Raw genomic sequence first — 15953 nt, 5'->3', positions numbered from 1 at the left:
CGTGAGAGTGCCAAATCGGGGAAAAATCGTGCCAAAAGTCGCACAGTGTAAGCCCAGCTTTAGCTGACGCTTTCATCCAAAGCGACCTACAGATATTACTGGATATTGGTTACAGTCCCTAGAGCAGTGTGGGCTCAGGTGCCTTGCTCAGTTATTGTGACACAGCACTCCACAGCATGCAAGTGTTCACTGCACACAACGAAATTGCAACGAACTGCAAGGGGGCAGCCCCCAATGGCGCCCGAAAGGGAGCAGTGAGGCGGGTCGGTACCATTGAATTGGATTGAACCTGCAACCCTGTGATCTACAATCCAACTCCCTAATAATTACACCACGGCTACCCCAATGTCTGCTGTCGTTGTTGTCGTCATTGTCGTCAGGGTGGCCGCGGGTCCTTAAAAAGTCTTAAAAAGTCTTAAATGTCATTTTCGCCAAATAAGGCCTTGAAAAGTCTTATTTTGTCTTAAATTTTCAACCCAAATGTCTTAAATTTGTGGAGCTTAATTTAGGGAGGAATAATTATGTCAGCCATGTGATGAACTTCGCGACGGAAATCGGGAGTTGTAGCCATGTAGTGTAATTTAGAACGCATTATTGAATTTTATTTAGTGTAAAGTTTCATTGTGTATAGTTTTTTGTTTTCAAACGGCTACATTAATGTAAATAACCAATTGGTTTTTGTGCTTCATTTGAACCTGTGTATGATCTTGCGAGTTGGTCCTAATTTCATTTGGAAAATGGTATTGAAAAGTCTTAAAATGTCTTAATTTTGACTTGCTAAAACCTGTAAACGCCGCAAGTTGGTCTTAATTGTATTTGGAAAATGGTATTGAAAAGTCTTAAAATGTCTTAATTTTGACTTGGTCAAACCTGTAGACACCCTGGTTGTTGTCGTTGTCGTCGTCGTTGTCGTCGTTGTCGTCATTGTCGTCATTGTCATCATTGTCGTCATTGTCGTCGTTGTTGTTTTCTGACCTCCTCTGGGTTCTCTCTCCTCAGGCAGGACGATCGGTCTGACAGCACCTTCATAGTGCTGAGCGGACGGCTGCGCTCCGTCATCCTGAAGGAGGACGGCAAGAAGGAGCTGACGGGGGAGTACGGACGAGGAGACCTCATAGGAGTGGTGAGAGAGAGAGAGTGTGTGTGTGTGTGGACGAGATGTCATAGGAGTGGTGAGCGAGCAAGCAAGCGTGCGTGCGTGCGTGCGTGTGTGCGTGTGCGTGTGTGCGTGTGCGTGTACGTGTGCGTGTAGGAATTATGCCAAAACAATGGAGTTTAACAATGCTTCACCTCACCACTAAGATGTAGAGCAAGAGACTTGATAGAATGTTACAAGTATGTATCCATTTTTTTTTTCAACGTTGCCTCCTCGTTTTTTCCACCTCGTCAATATGGCGGTGGTGTTGACATTCACACGGAAATTCCCAGATGTCCAACTTTGTGTCTGTGTCTGTGTCTGTATATGTGTGCCCTCTGCTGGGCCACTAAGGGATAATTCCCTACAATGCATGCAGCTGGCTGTTTGTCTGTCTGTCTGCCTCTCTGCCTGCCTCTCTGCCTGTCTGTCTGCCTGCCCCTCTGTCTTTCTGTCTGTTTGTCCATCTCTGCCTCCCTGTCTACCTGCCTGTCTTCCTGTCTGTATTTTTGTCTGCCTGTCTGTTTCTCCATCTCTGTCTCTCTGCCTGTCTTTTTCCTGTCTTTTTGTGTGTCTCTCTGCCTGTGTTCCAGTTGAGGTGCTTGAGAAGGGAAAGAATGGGAGAAATCCCTTTAAATCCGGAGCTGTGGGCAGTCACATCCATGCATTGGCAGTAGGAACTGAATTCACAAAATACCCTCCGGATTGCGTAAAAAAAAGAAAGACAGAAAGAAAGAAACTGTTCGGTGGAAAATTCTGGGAGGTGAACATGGGAAATCTCACTTCCAAAAAAATAATAAATATGTCTTTCCTGTTCCTGCATTGATGGAGCCTGCTGTGGTGTGGTGGTGGGTATCTCATGAGCGACTAGCTCTGGGCATTGACTCCCCAGCGGTGACCTTGACTGTAAGCCTACAGGCTGGGAGAAGCGTCACGGTGGCTTGGTCACCACTTGGCCGCCATTTCACCATTTCACTCACTCACTCATTCGTACGCACACACACACATGCGCAGAAACGTACACACACCCACACACACACATACGTGCACACATGCGCACACACGTCCACACACGCGCGCACATGCCCACACACTCTCACACACACACACACAAAGTGCAGCCCGTCACGTTCATTGTGCTCGCCCGTTACGGTGGCTTGGCCGCCACTTGGCCAGAGCTGCTTACCTCTGAGTGGCTGCTGCTGTAGGGGGACTGTTACATAACGCCAAGATTGAACAGCCCCCCACCCCAGACCCCTATTTCTCACTCTCTCTCTCTCTCTCACACACACACACATACTGTCACACACACACACACACACACACACACACACACACACACACACACACACACACACACACACACACACACACACACACACACACACACACACACACACACACACACACAATGTTCAGATTGGACACCCCCCCCCCACACACACACACATCTCTCTCTCTCTCTCACACACACACACAACCCTTTCTTCCACCTTCTCTCTCACCCCCTTCTCTCTCTCTCTCTCTCTCTCTCTCTCTCTCTCTCTCTCTCTCTCTCTCTCTCTCTCTCTCTCGCTTGTTCTCTCTGTGTGTCTCTCTCTCTCTCTCTCTCTCTCTCTCTCTCTCTCTCTCTCTCTCTCTCTCTTTGTGGTGACAAAGCCCTGTTTTTTCTTGTCTGACCATCTATTGATCTCTCTGCCCCATTGTGGTTGGTGGTTGTGGTTCGGTCGTTAAGGGGTTTGGTCGGCAAGGGGTTCGGTCGGCAAGGGGTTTGGTTGACTATTGCTGGTTGTGGTTCGGTTGGCAAGGGGTTTGGTTGTCCTCAGCTGTCTGAATAGTGCTGTAATTAGCTCGAGAAGCAGAAATCAGGACAATGATGAATTCTTAAAATAAATAAATCATACGGTAAATGAATGAAACAAATGAAAGCATGTTTTACTGTTTGCTTCATGTAGAGATGTGATAAAACCCTGAGTTGGAGGCTAATATACCCAGTGATAAACGCCTGTGTCTTCTGCGGTTTTGGGTGTGTTGAAGGGAGGCCTCCTCAATGCATCCTGCATAGCCACATCCACACTGTGTAGCGCACTGGACTGTGGATGACCCTGCTGGTGATTCTCTCTCTTTCTAGGTCGCCCTCAGACGAGTCTTCCATCATTGCTTCCAGTCATCCCGATTCTCCATACATCTTTTCAATTCGCTGGTACTCTGGGTTCCTGCGTCCTTCATGAGTATGTCCACATATGTTAGTGTGGGACATCCTCTTAACCGGCACCCACACGACGGTTCCCACAGCACCAGTTTGCTGGCTGGCAGTTCTGGGTGCATTTGGCAATGTCCTGCAAGTCTCATTCTCCTTACAACAATCTTCTCGATCACCCTTGGTGTTCCCTCATCAGTCCCACCAGGAAATCGCGGGCATTTTCTCAAAAAATCGCGGTCGGAATTGCCAGATGGTGCACGAGGATTTCCAGAAAATCGCGATAAAAGTTGCGGAGCTTCTTACTGTGTTGTTGCGATTTTGTTGCGGCATGAAGTGAAAGGTGCGATTTTTGTTAGGCCTACTATTTTTAATGTGTTTCCCCACGCTTGAAAGTAAAGGACACTGCCACATTCCAGTCCTCTGGTGTTTTTATATTATTTCCATTTTTATATTATAATTTTGGTTCTTAGGCAAAGCAGGGAAGCTGCCAGGGCGAGTTTTTAGCCAGAATGTCGTCGTGAAAAGTTCCATCTCTTTCATGCTGCCATTACGACACCCTTCATTACAATGCTGTTTATGGCCGTTTGACTCTGTTTTAAATGTCATCACCGTTTCAAATTGTAAGCATACCAACTTCGTATCATGTCGATATCCATTCCTGACTAGTGGATACATAATTAACTATAAGTAGGCGGGCGGAATTGGGCATGTCCACCCAGTTGAAGAGGCTGAGCGACAGGAACTCTTGTGACTGAAATCCTGGTTAATGTGAGTCGTCTGCTACACATAGCCTGCCTGTGTCGGCGTTTAATTTTCAAGCTTGTCAAAAGCAACACAAATAAAAGCAGAGAGAGGGGTCGCTTTCGAAAGAAGGCATAGCCTAGTTTTTTTTTTGTTCTCCAGCGCCATCAGCCGGCTTTAAATTAACGGCTGATGATCATCATTCAATGTAACGAGGATGGAGTTCACATATCCTTTTGTGAAGGGTGCTTGCTGAATAATGCTCAGAAATTGTATTAATTTTGGTGCTCTTGTGAATATAAAAGACGACGACATTGTTATCTATAAAACACCACGTCGCCTGCAGAACGGAGGTCTCAGCTGTCAATCAATAGGCCTACCGTCAATCGTGCAAGGAAGAGAGAAGGAGAGGGAGAGACAGAAAGTAGTTTTCCAACTTACTCCCACAGCTTTCCAACGTGTCTGCTCTGGATTTATTCATGTTCAGTGTTCCTTGTCCGTTTGACCGCGCCAGGTTAAAAGAAAGTGATTTCACGACACGGTCACCACGGTCACCAAGTGCTCGTATACCAGCCATAGCCCAATTTGCGCGAAAGAGATTACTATATCGGCCAGGCACGCACGCAGCATTCACAATGAAGGATGGAAATTACTGCTTTGTTGTGGACAAGGCATTTGCGCATCCCAATTCGGAGGGAAAATGTTGCCTTCTGTATGCGCACAGGTCAAACACCAAGTGGTCCAGCAGGTGGACCGCTTTAGAAAAAAGAAAACACATCTTGTTGTAGGAGCCCTATAGGCTACTTGGCATAACGTAGATGACTGTCATGAAGTGTTAATTATATATTTATGTAGGCCTACCACATTTTAAAAATGTAGGCCTATTGGTTATGCCAGACTAGTCATACATTTTCCCTCCTGTGACCATGCGAGCAGACGCGCAATGAGAACATGGCGTTTCCTACATTCGTATTTATTAGTTTTTTCCCCCTCACCGACAACTTTGTACATGCAGTAAAGTGCTGGGACTGATTGCTAGGTTACTTTTTTATTGTATTTTTTTTATTGTATTATCCTTTTTGAAAGGAAGTTTGTCGACGTCAGTGAAGTCAGCGCAACATGGATTGGTTCAAAGTGTTCAAAGTTGCGGGAAATCGCGGTGATTGGTTAAAGTTGCGCTCTCGCGCAGAATTCGCGGGAATTCATTGAAGTTGCGAAAAACGACGCGATCGCAACATCGCGATTTCCTGGGGGGACTGCCTCATACAGGATTTCGTTGGTTACTGTACATGTGCACTCTTACTGATGTTAAGCACTGCACTTTCATACATGTCCGCCATTTTGAATGTCCAGGAATACACATTTTTAGCTGCAAACGTACTGAACTTTGGTCATATTCATGAAAAGATCAAATATGGTAATATGCAGCACCGTTTCAATGAGAAGCATAGTTGCAATACTTACTCTTGCCACCATCCTACACAAGTGCGCCTTTAACTCGTTTGTAGGACCTGAGATTTGATGATGACGCACCCTTCGTGCACATTTTTGAAGACCAATGCGGGCTTTACGCTTTTGTAGGAGGCAAGGTTTATTGATGACTCACCCACATTTTTGAGTACCAGTACGTACTGTACTTGACCCTTGGTAGGAGCTGCAGTTTGACAGTTGCGCACCCTTCATACACATTTTTGAGTGCCAGTGCACTCTTCACCCTTTCCTAGGAGACGAGATTTGATGATTATGCATCTTTCATTTCCAAGGTTTTTTTTAATTACCTCCTGTTTTCGGTCGCATTGGTTTGTCTTTCTCTTTTTGATTCATCCTGCTGGGAGACAGACAAAGTAATGCACGGATTTCAATTAAATTATATATATATATATATTTTTTTGTTGTTGTTGGAAATGACAAAGGAAACAAGAGATTACATTTTGGTGGTGATCCGGATCCAAGATTTAAAAAAAAAAAAAAGATTCTTCACCATAACAGCGAATTTTGTCATTCCAGTTTCAAACTCCACAAAAACAAGACCTCCTTGCCGGAGGTCTGCACTCTGAGTGCATTTCGGAGTATTTTATTTTAATATATGAGTACCAATGCACCCTTTGTAGGAGCCAAAGATTGGTGATTACGCAATACACACAGTTTGTGCACTTTTCTTTTGGAGTGTCAGTGCCAGTTCAGCCTTTGTTAGGAGCCAAAAGGTTGATGATTGCGCATCTTTCATACACTCTCTGAGTGCCAGCAGACCTTTCACCCTCCTCTAAGGAGCCGAGGGTGGTGATTGGGCACCTTGTGTACGCAAGTTGATTGTTTCTATGGCGCGCGGCGCCAGTTCTGGGGGTGTCGTCTGCTGTGTGATGTCAGAGCAGGTTAGGTAAGCTGTCCACACCCACCTGGCCCAGACACCTGCTCTCCTCTCTCTCTCTTTTGTTCTCTCTCTCTCTCTTTTGTTCTCTCTCTGTTTCTCTCTACCTATCTGTCTTTCTTCCACCTTCTCTCTCTTCCCCTTCTGTCTCCAGCCACATTTTTACTCTCGCCCATGCTCTCTCTCTCACCCCTGCTCTCTCTCTCTCTCTCTCTCTCTCTCTCTCTCTCTCTCTCTCTCTCTCTCTCTCTCTCTCTCCTCTCTGACGTATGTGTTCGTGTCTCCACGGTGACACCCACGCTGTCGAGAACCTCTCCTCTCCTCTCCTCTCCTCTCTTCTCTCTCCTCTTGCGCTGGCTGCCCATGCCCATGCTGATGCCATGGTTACAGAGCTCAGGAGATGAGACGAGAGATTTACACGCCGTGACTTATCCCCTCGTGTGTGTGTGTGTGTGTGTGTGTGTGTGTGTGTGTGTGTGTGCGTGTGCGTGTTTCTTTCTGTGTGTGCGTGTGTGCGTGCGTGTGTGTGTGTGCGTGCGCGCGTGTGCGCGTGCGTGCGTGCGTTGAGGCCACGTGGGGATTGGTGAGATATTCTGAGGCAGCCGATGGTACGAAATTAGCAGCAGCTCTCCTCACCCACGTCATCCTCGTCTCCCAGCACAGAGCGTCCTCCTCGTCGAACGCCTCACTTGCGGAGGCCTGCGACTCCCAAAGGGCCGCAGCCAATCGAAATGAAGATGCCAGTCAAAGTTTGCAAACACAGGAGAGGCAGGAGAAGCGCTCGCTAGTTGTACTACACGCACAGAGGGATTAGAGTCTGGAATACATTTTGATCATATATCGCATAATTTATGCGATGTTGGTATAGTGGGTAAAAGGAAGCAAGGAGTCGCACACAAGAGCTGAATGCCAAAATCAAAACTGTATTAAACAAAGCCGAAGAAAGTAAATAAAACCGACAGACAAGGGACAAACGTTTCGGGTCTAGCCCATCATCATTGTTCCCAGTTTTTCCCCGAAATGTTTGTCCCTCTTCTGTCTGTTTTATTTGTTTTATTTACTTTCTTCAGATTTGTTTAATACAGTTTTCAGCTCTTGTGTGTGACTCCTATCTTCCTTTTCGCCATACTGTTGGAATTTCACACCGAGTGAAACGTTCAGAAAAAGACATTGGCATGGACGCCACCCCCAGCATGGCATAGTGGGTATGGAAGGATGTGCGGAAGAACGGAACATCAAAAAATGGAATATATATTATATACAGTATATTACTAGTATAGTACCCCCACCCAGTGTAGCACCCGAACACTTGTGCAGAATGCCCACAGAACGCAGCCACTGAGCGGGCTTTGATTTGTATGGAGCTTTTGGACCTTTTTTATGTGTTCGTGCGTGTGTGTGTGTGTGTGGTTATACGTGCATGCATGTGTGTGCTGATATAGACCCTAACTTGTGCATTCTTTTGTTATAACTTACCATACTGTGTGTGCGTGTGTGCGTGCGTGTGCAAATGCAGACCCTAACTTGTGCATTCTTTTGTTATAACTTACCATACTGTGCGTGTGTCTGTGTGTGTGTGTGCGTGTGTGCGTGTGTGTGTGTGTGCGTGCGTGCAGGTGGAGGCCCTGACTCATCAGAATCGAGCCACTACGGTGCATGCTGTGCGGGACTCTGAGCTGGCCAAGCTGCCAGAAGGAGCACTGAGCTCCATCAAGAGGAAGTTCCCCCAGGTGGGCCACCGACACTAACCCCCCTCACAACACGCCACCTAACACTAACCCCCCCCCCTCACACCCCTCACAATTTTCACAGTCGTATTGAATACTTATTTGTTAAAGTATTTGTTAAAAAGGTAACATTTGTCAATGGGCAGCATGGATTCTGGAAACGAACTACTAAAAATATTACACAGTGCACCTTTAATATCAGTTGAAGACTGCAAAGTGTACACTCTCTCCTCAATCCTCAGTGTTTTGCCACCGCACACCTATAAAACTGTTTGAGGACTATGAAGTGTACACTCTCCCCTGTGTGCCTCACACCTAAAATGCTGCTTGCCATCAGTTAAGGTATGCCTTTCAATTTTGTGGTAGGCTACTCAGGGTCTGAAAGTAAGGCAAGGCAAGTTTATTTGTATGTACAGTAGCACATTTCACACACAGAGGCATATTGGTGTGTGTCTGAGAAAATACAAGCACGATAACACTGCACAGTTAAAGCCCGGCCACATGTTTTACTACAGTAACTGGCTTTACTCAGTAGCTGGTCTATTCGCCCTTCAGCTTTCAATACCAATTCAATTTGCAGATTAGGACATTTTTGATTAGGGGTTAGGATTGCGCTGGATGTCATTTTGTGGCAGGATTTTTAACTTTCTGATCCAGGGATTGACTCTCCTTCACTCAGCACTGTACCTAAACCTCGAGCGCAATATATGGAATACCTCAAATTGAGTCCTCGTGTATATACACACATTTCTGCGCCTGTGGTGAAGGTTATCATGCAGAGGGAGCGGCACAGGCAAGGCAGCACAGCGGTGGCAAGAGAGGACTGAGTGCCCTGGTGCCAAGGTCACCCAAGGACATACCAGGAGGAGGCCAGGAGGAGGAGGAATACTCTAGTCTCCCAGGAGGAGGAGGAGGAGGAGGAGGAGGAGTACTCTAGGCACCCAGGAGGAGGGGGAGGAGAAGGAGGAGGAGGAGGAGGAGGAGGAGGAGGAGTCTAGTCACCCAGGAGGAGGAGAAGGAGGAGGAGGAGAAGGAGGAGCAGGAGGAGGAGGAGGAGGAGGAGGAGGAGGAGTCTAGTCACCCAGGAGGAGGAGGAGGAGGAGGAGTCTAGTCACCCAGGAGGAGGAGGAGGAGGAGGAGGAGGAGGAGGAGGAGGAGTACTATAGTCACCCAGGAGGAGGAGGAGGAGGAGTACTATAGTCACCCAGGAGGAGGAGGAGGAGGAGCACGAGGAGGGGGAGGAGGAGGACGTGTACTCTAGTCACCCAGGAGGAGGAGGTGGAGGAGGAGGAGCAGGAAGAGGAGGAGTACTCTAGTCATCCAGGAGAAGGTTGAGGAGGAGGAGGAGGAGGAGGAGGAGTACTCTAGGCACCCAGGAGGAGGAGGAGGAGGAGGAGGAGGAGTACTCTAGTCACTCAGGAGGAGGAGGAGGAGGAGTACTCTAGTCACTCAGGAGGAGGAGGAGGAGGAGGAGGAGAAGGAGGAGGAGGAGGAGGAGGAGAAGGAGGAGGAGGAGGAGGAGGAGTACTCTAGTCACCCAGGAGAAGGAGGAGGAGGAGGAGGAGGAGAAGGAGGAGGAGTACTCTAGTCACCCAGGAGGAGGAGTACTCTAGTCACCCAGGAGGAGGAGGAGGAGGAGGAGGAGGAGGAGGAGGAGTACTATAGTCACCCAGGAGGAGGAGGAGGAGGAGTACTCTAGTCACCCAGGAGGAGGAGGAGTCTAGTCACCCAGGAGGAGGAGAAGGAGGAGGAGGAGAAGAGGAGGAGGAGGAGTAGTCTAGTCACCCAAGAGGAGGAGGAGGAGGAGGAGTCTAGTCACCCAGGAGGAGGAGGAGGAGGAGGAGGTGGTGTACTCTAGTCATCCAGGAGGAGGAGATAAACTCTAGTCCCCCTTTGGTAGATTGACAGATTTACGACCTCAAGCGCCTTTCTCCCTCCTCATTCCATCTCAAGTCTTAAATTGTGTCTTGAAATGGCAAGAGTTTAATTACCTGTGCTGTGTGCAAACATGAGACCCTAACTGTGTGTGTGTGTGTGTGTGTGTGTGTGTGTGTGTGTGTGTGTGTGTGTGTGTGTGTGTGTGTGTGTGTGTGTGTGTGTGTGTGTGTGTGTGTGTGTGTGTGTGTGTGTGTGTGTGTGTGTGTGTGTGTGTGTGCGTGTGTGCGCGCGCCTCCCTACGTCTCTGTCTGTGTGTGTGCCTGCGTGTGTGCCTGCCTGCCTATGTGTGCGCGTGCATGTGTGTTTGTGTGTGTGTGTGTGTTCATGAGTGTGTGCGTGCTTGTGTATGTTTGTTTTCAGGTGGTCACTCGCCTCATCCATTTATTAGGCCAGAAGATCCTCCAGCAAGTCAATGGACCTTTATCAGGTGTGTGGGCGCGCATGTATATGTGTGTGTGTATATTCTAATAAAAGCTGTCTAAGCAATAGTCACACTCATTCTAAAAATGGCAGCACTCACAATAACAATGCTACTAATAAAACTATGTGTAAGTTTAATGCAATTCAAGTCTCTGTTCTGACATGCTGACATGTCCAATGCAAGCAAGATGGATGCAACTCAAACTATCAACAGTTTGGTTATTGAAAAACCAGCCACGTCCAGTTGTCATCTCTGTTTTGACATGGTTGTCGTGTGGCCTTCCCTTGGTCGCTACTGCATGTTCAAAATTCACTATTTAAGAGTTTTTATCAAAATGTTCTTGCTTATCAATACCATTCCCCTTAAAGCAGCCAATTCCCCCCCGTGTAGTCTTCTTTTATATGCACATCCTGAGGAGTATACTAAGAAGCTGGTTCAGTGGTAAAGCAGGTTAAGTTAACCTTGTGGTAGAAGTAAATGATCTAATAGAAGAGCCTGCAGTCTTCATTTTCTTAACTAAATGATGCCTTCAGGTACATATATTAGAAGGTTTACCACTTCCTATAGATTAACTGAGCCTGGTTTACTACATTAACCAGCTTCTTAGTATAGCCACTGACCTTGTTCTCAGTGTTGTCATCTGACTCTTTGTCTCTGTCATGGTCTCTCTCATGGGCACTGTATCTGTCTCAGACTTCCACAGCAGTATGGCACAGTACAGTATGGCATGAATATCATTCGGAAAAGGGGAATCTGAGCTTTCAAGCAGTACCCCATTTAAGGGACACTCCACCCATTTGCATTAGGCTTTCCATTGATAGACACCCAGTTATACTTTTGAATGGTCATGCAACACTCTCTCAATTCCCCCTGAGACAGGAGAAATCCGTATTCACCTCTTAACACTTCCTCCTACAATGATGTAAAAATTGTCATTTTGCATCATAGTAGGAGGAAGTGAAAAAGACGTGGATTTCTGTTGAGACTACAAGCCTTTTTCCCCCACCCTTTCAACCCTGCCCATAGGGTGTTGGACCTAATGCTCTAACAGACCTATCACAGATCAGTGTCCCAGTGCTTTTGAAATCACTGGCAATGAGGCTCCAGTAAGTAGTGTTGCCTGATTGGGCTGTTTCCCGCCCAATTGGGCTGCTTGGGATGGCCGTCTGCGGATAAAAATGGCATTTGCAGGAAAACTCGCCCAATCTTTCCCATAGACATCAATAGAATTGGGCGGGATTTAGTGCTTCCAGGCGGGTTTTGAGCATTTTTTTGGGCTGGAAATCATCAGCCTCATCTGGCAACACTGCCAGTAAGTCACTGGCATAGCTGGAAAGGAGAAGCTGGAGCACACTGCAGCTTAGTTTTCAAGACTTTATTTTGTGCACACACCCGACCAACGTTTCGGTGTTGCTACACCTTCTTCAGAGTCAAATGATGGCAAGAGAGACAGACACATTTCAAGACTTGACATTCACAGGTGATCCCACTTGGTTTGGCTAAATTGGTCTCATCTCATTGCAGGTAATTGACCCCATTAACGAAGAACATTCTCGTGCGCTTACAAACGCGCTTCTCTGCAATATGTCTTATGCAATGGGAACTCGGCCCTTTTGTATGACAGTGGTTTCTCTTATTTCGGATGTGGAGTGGAGGCTTTGAAATTTGAATGGAGAGAGAGCAGTGAATTATAGTCAACGAATGTCTGATGTCACACAGGACGTGAACTTCAGCCGTTATGGTAACGTGCGCAGGAAAAAAATTAGCCTGCTTTTTTTTAGTTTGAGGAACGAAATAAAACCGGTATTGACCAGTTACCATTATTTTTCAATAAGTGTTCCTGTTCCAGAACATAAAAATAATAACGCTTCCGATTTCGTTTCTGTTCCCTGTAAAATACAAAAAGTTCCCGGTTTTCGGGACTCAAAAAATTATGAACGGATTTGGATGACACTTTGTGGAGTTGTTGGAAATGATCAAAGGAACAAGTGATTACATTTTAGTGGTGATCCAGATCCCGATCCGGAACCAGAACTTTTTTTTTTAAGATTCTTGCGGGACAGGGTGAATTTTGACATTCCAGTTTCTAAAAAGAAGGCAGACTGTGACAGACTTGTAATACAAATATGGTGTAACAAAGTCAAATGTTCTATCAAACAGATTCCTTGGTGGAGGTTTGCACTCTCTGAGTGCATTTCTAGTTTTATATTTATGTCCCTCTTATATTTATGTGCTCTTCCTCTGTTGTCTGTTAGTTTTTAAATTAAATATATGCATGTCCCGTGATCTTCCTCTGTTGTCTGTAAGTTTTTAAAATATAGTTTTCCTCCTCCTTTTATGATGCTGCTAATGCACTTTTTTACCAATGCACTTTTTTAGTAATGTACTTGTTTTTAACAGAAATATCTGCTTTCATAACATCTCTATTTGTATCTATTGTATATCCTTTTAAATCCTCCTGGTCCTATGTCTGTATGTGTGCCGTTTGCTTTTTGCACATCTGTATGTATGTTACTGCTGCAACGAATGAATTTCCCCATTGTGGGATAATAAAGGGCATACTTATCTTATCTTACCTTATCTTATTTTATATTTCTGCCCCTGTGCTCTTCCTGTGTCCAGCCCGCAGCCTGGCGCTGCACACCCCGGGCAGCAAGTGGGACACGGGGAACCCTGCTGCCAACCTGTCCACTGTCACCGTGCTGCCCGTCTCAGAGGACGTGCCCCTCACCGCATTCACCCTCGAGCTGCAACACGCCCTCATCTCTATTGGTAGGTACCCGCCGGAGATCACACATGCAGGCACACACACACACACACACACACACACACACACACACACACACACACACACACACACACACACACACACACACACACACACACACACACACACACACACACACACACACACTGTCAGTGTGCCGTCCGTTTGGGGGACATGCTGCTCATTGTCTTCACCCTTGAACTGCACACATGCACATGTGCATGTGCACACACACACACACACACACACACACACACACACACACACACACACACACAGTGAGAGAGACAGACAGACAGTACACCTGAAGCCTGGTGGTGACATCCAGGCACAATAGAGACAGGACTAACAAAAGGATGTCACCCATCAGATTTGGTGGAACACGCTAGCACACACACACACACACACACACACACACACACACACACACACACACACCTACACACACACACACCTACACACACACACACACACACATACATACTCACGCATGCACACACACACATGCACACAAACGCACCCTCACACGCACGCACGTGCTCACACACACACACACACACACACACACACACACACACACACACACACACACACACACACACACATATACGCTCGCTCGCGCGCACACACACACACACACACACACACACACCTACACACACACACCTACACACACACACACCTACACACACACACACACACACACACACCTACACACACACACACACACACACACACACAAACTGACTCCGGATTCAGCACGACCTTTGTGGTCAGTGGCTCATTGCTAAAGCCCTCACGTCACGTCAGCTGCACGTAGGGGCCGGGAGATGGCAGCGACCAGCCGTCTGGATGGGAAAGCAAATTAGGGCACGTCAGAGTACGCTTTTTTAAAAGTATTTTTGGGGGGGATTTTCAAGCCTTTTTTTTTGCGATAGGATAGTGGAGGACAGACAGGAAGCGAGTTGGGAGAGTGAGAGGGGGAAGGGCCAGTAAAGGACCCAGGCCGGAATCGAACCCGGGTCAGCCGTGTAGCAGACGAGTGCCCTATCGTTTGCTAGCCTGATCATAATCGACTTTCCAAATCTCTTCGAGATTTGGTCTGACCAAGACCATAGCAATTAATGTTTCCCAAATGGCATGGTTGACATGCCTCCCTAGGTTTGCTACTGGTTGACCTGTTTCCAACAAAGTGGGTGGAGTTCCCGAATTTTCCGGAGATCAGAAACGATACTTACATTACTGTTGGCTTGACTAGAAGCAACGCAAAAGGTGTATTGTGTCATTAGGAGGGCACGGCCTGGCTAACCGTTCCAATATGTGACCTTGTGTCCTCCCCTTGTGCTTGCGGCCTCATACCAGGAAGTAATATGTCATGATGACATCACTGACAACAGTATTATATTTCAATATCTCGCAAAAGCTCAACTGTCAAGTCATTTTCTCATTTGCAAACTGGATGGTGAATGAAGAATAGTCCCCCAAAAATTGTTGTGGCTAGGCTGACAGCGGGGAGACTTTATCATTTTCTCCACAGAGGAGGGACCAGGAGGCAGGGCGAGGCCACAAGCACAAGTGGAGGACGGGAGGTCGCATATTGGAACGCACCCACTTTTAATAATCTTTAGCTGTGCACCAGGCCAGGCAGCCACACAGATGCTCTGCTTTACAAGCACACAGGGCAGGGCTGGGCAGGGCTCTCTTCTCTTCAGCTCCACACTTATTGCTGTAGTATTGTAGTAGTGTTGTAGTATTGTGCTGTAGTATTGTAGTAGCCAGGCCAGGCACTAGTGTTGCAACACCTTCAGCGTTGCTACTAGTCAGGTCAAGAGCAATGCAAGTACTTTCCGAGTTCCCGAAAAATCGGGAACTCTTCACACTTTGTAGGGAAGCAAACGACCATTAGCAAACCAAAGGAGGTGGTCAACCATGCCTTTTGGGAAACGTTAAGTGCCATGCTCTTGGTCAGACCAAGTCTCGAAGAGATTTGAAAGGCGATGATAATCAGGCTAGTGTTGTAGTAGTGTAGTATTCTTCCCGTTTTTATTCAGACTAATTTACCTTTAATTTATTTTGCATACTAAATTACTATTTATTATTACTTTAGTCCATTCCATGTAGTTCACAGTGTACAGTACAGTGGTTGTGCTATGTATATATGCGGACCACCACAGCACCCCCACACTTTTTTTTTGTAAAAAAAAATCTGTTAAATAATAGAAAAATACGGACTGTGATCACATTGAACACCTTACACCTAGCTTTGTATAGTGCCTTGTTTAATGGTTTCAGTATACTACTGTAGAGATTATCGTCATCTCATCTCCTCTCCTCTCCTCTCATCTCGTCTTGTCTCATATTGATGTCCTCAAATTAGTTTGTGTACACTTCAGCCCTCTCCATCGCCATGGAGATTGCATAATTGATTCATGCTAATTAAACCGACTCAAACAAGCTGTGGTTAATTTTAGACTTGTTGTCCACTTCACCACATGCGAGGCACGTTTTATGTTGTGTACGACACGTCATTGCAGTTGTCTTTTGTTTGTTCTTTGTTCTTTATTTGTTTTTGTTTTTGTTTTTCAGGACCAACACTTCTCTTAACCAGTGACATCATCAAACAGCGCCTGGGGTCTGCAGCCCTGGACAGGTG

The 15953-nt window shown here is 46.6% G+C and overlaps 1 protein-coding gene across 2 annotated transcripts in view; it reads left to right on the top strand.

The window, feature by feature from the left end:
* Positions 1-15953, top strand: part of LOC134458100 (patatin-like phospholipase domain-containing protein 7) — a 76480-nt gene that overhangs the window by 25442 nt on the left and 35085 nt on the right. For both annotated transcript variants that reach the window (XM_063210224.1, XM_063210223.1), the window contains 5 exons: positions 1000-1123; positions 8064-8177; positions 10473-10539; positions 13156-13305; positions 15887-15950. In XM_063210224.1, coding sequence (XP_063066294.1) covers positions 1000-1123; positions 8064-8177; positions 10473-10539; positions 13156-13305; positions 15887-15950 — 519 coding nt within the window. The remainder of the gene's footprint in view (positions 1-999; positions 1124-8063; positions 8178-10472; positions 10540-13155; positions 13306-15886; positions 15951-15953) is intronic.

This window comes from Engraulis encrasicolus, chromosome 11 (assembly GCF_034702125.1).
Source record: "Engraulis encrasicolus isolate BLACKSEA-1 chromosome 11, IST_EnEncr_1.0, whole genome shotgun sequence".
Lineage (NCBI taxonomy): Eukaryota > Metazoa > Chordata > Actinopteri > Clupeiformes > Engraulidae > Engraulis > Engraulis encrasicolus.
The sequence above is the reverse complement of the archived record's forward strand: the minus strand, read 5'-3'. Positions and strand labels throughout refer to the sequence as shown.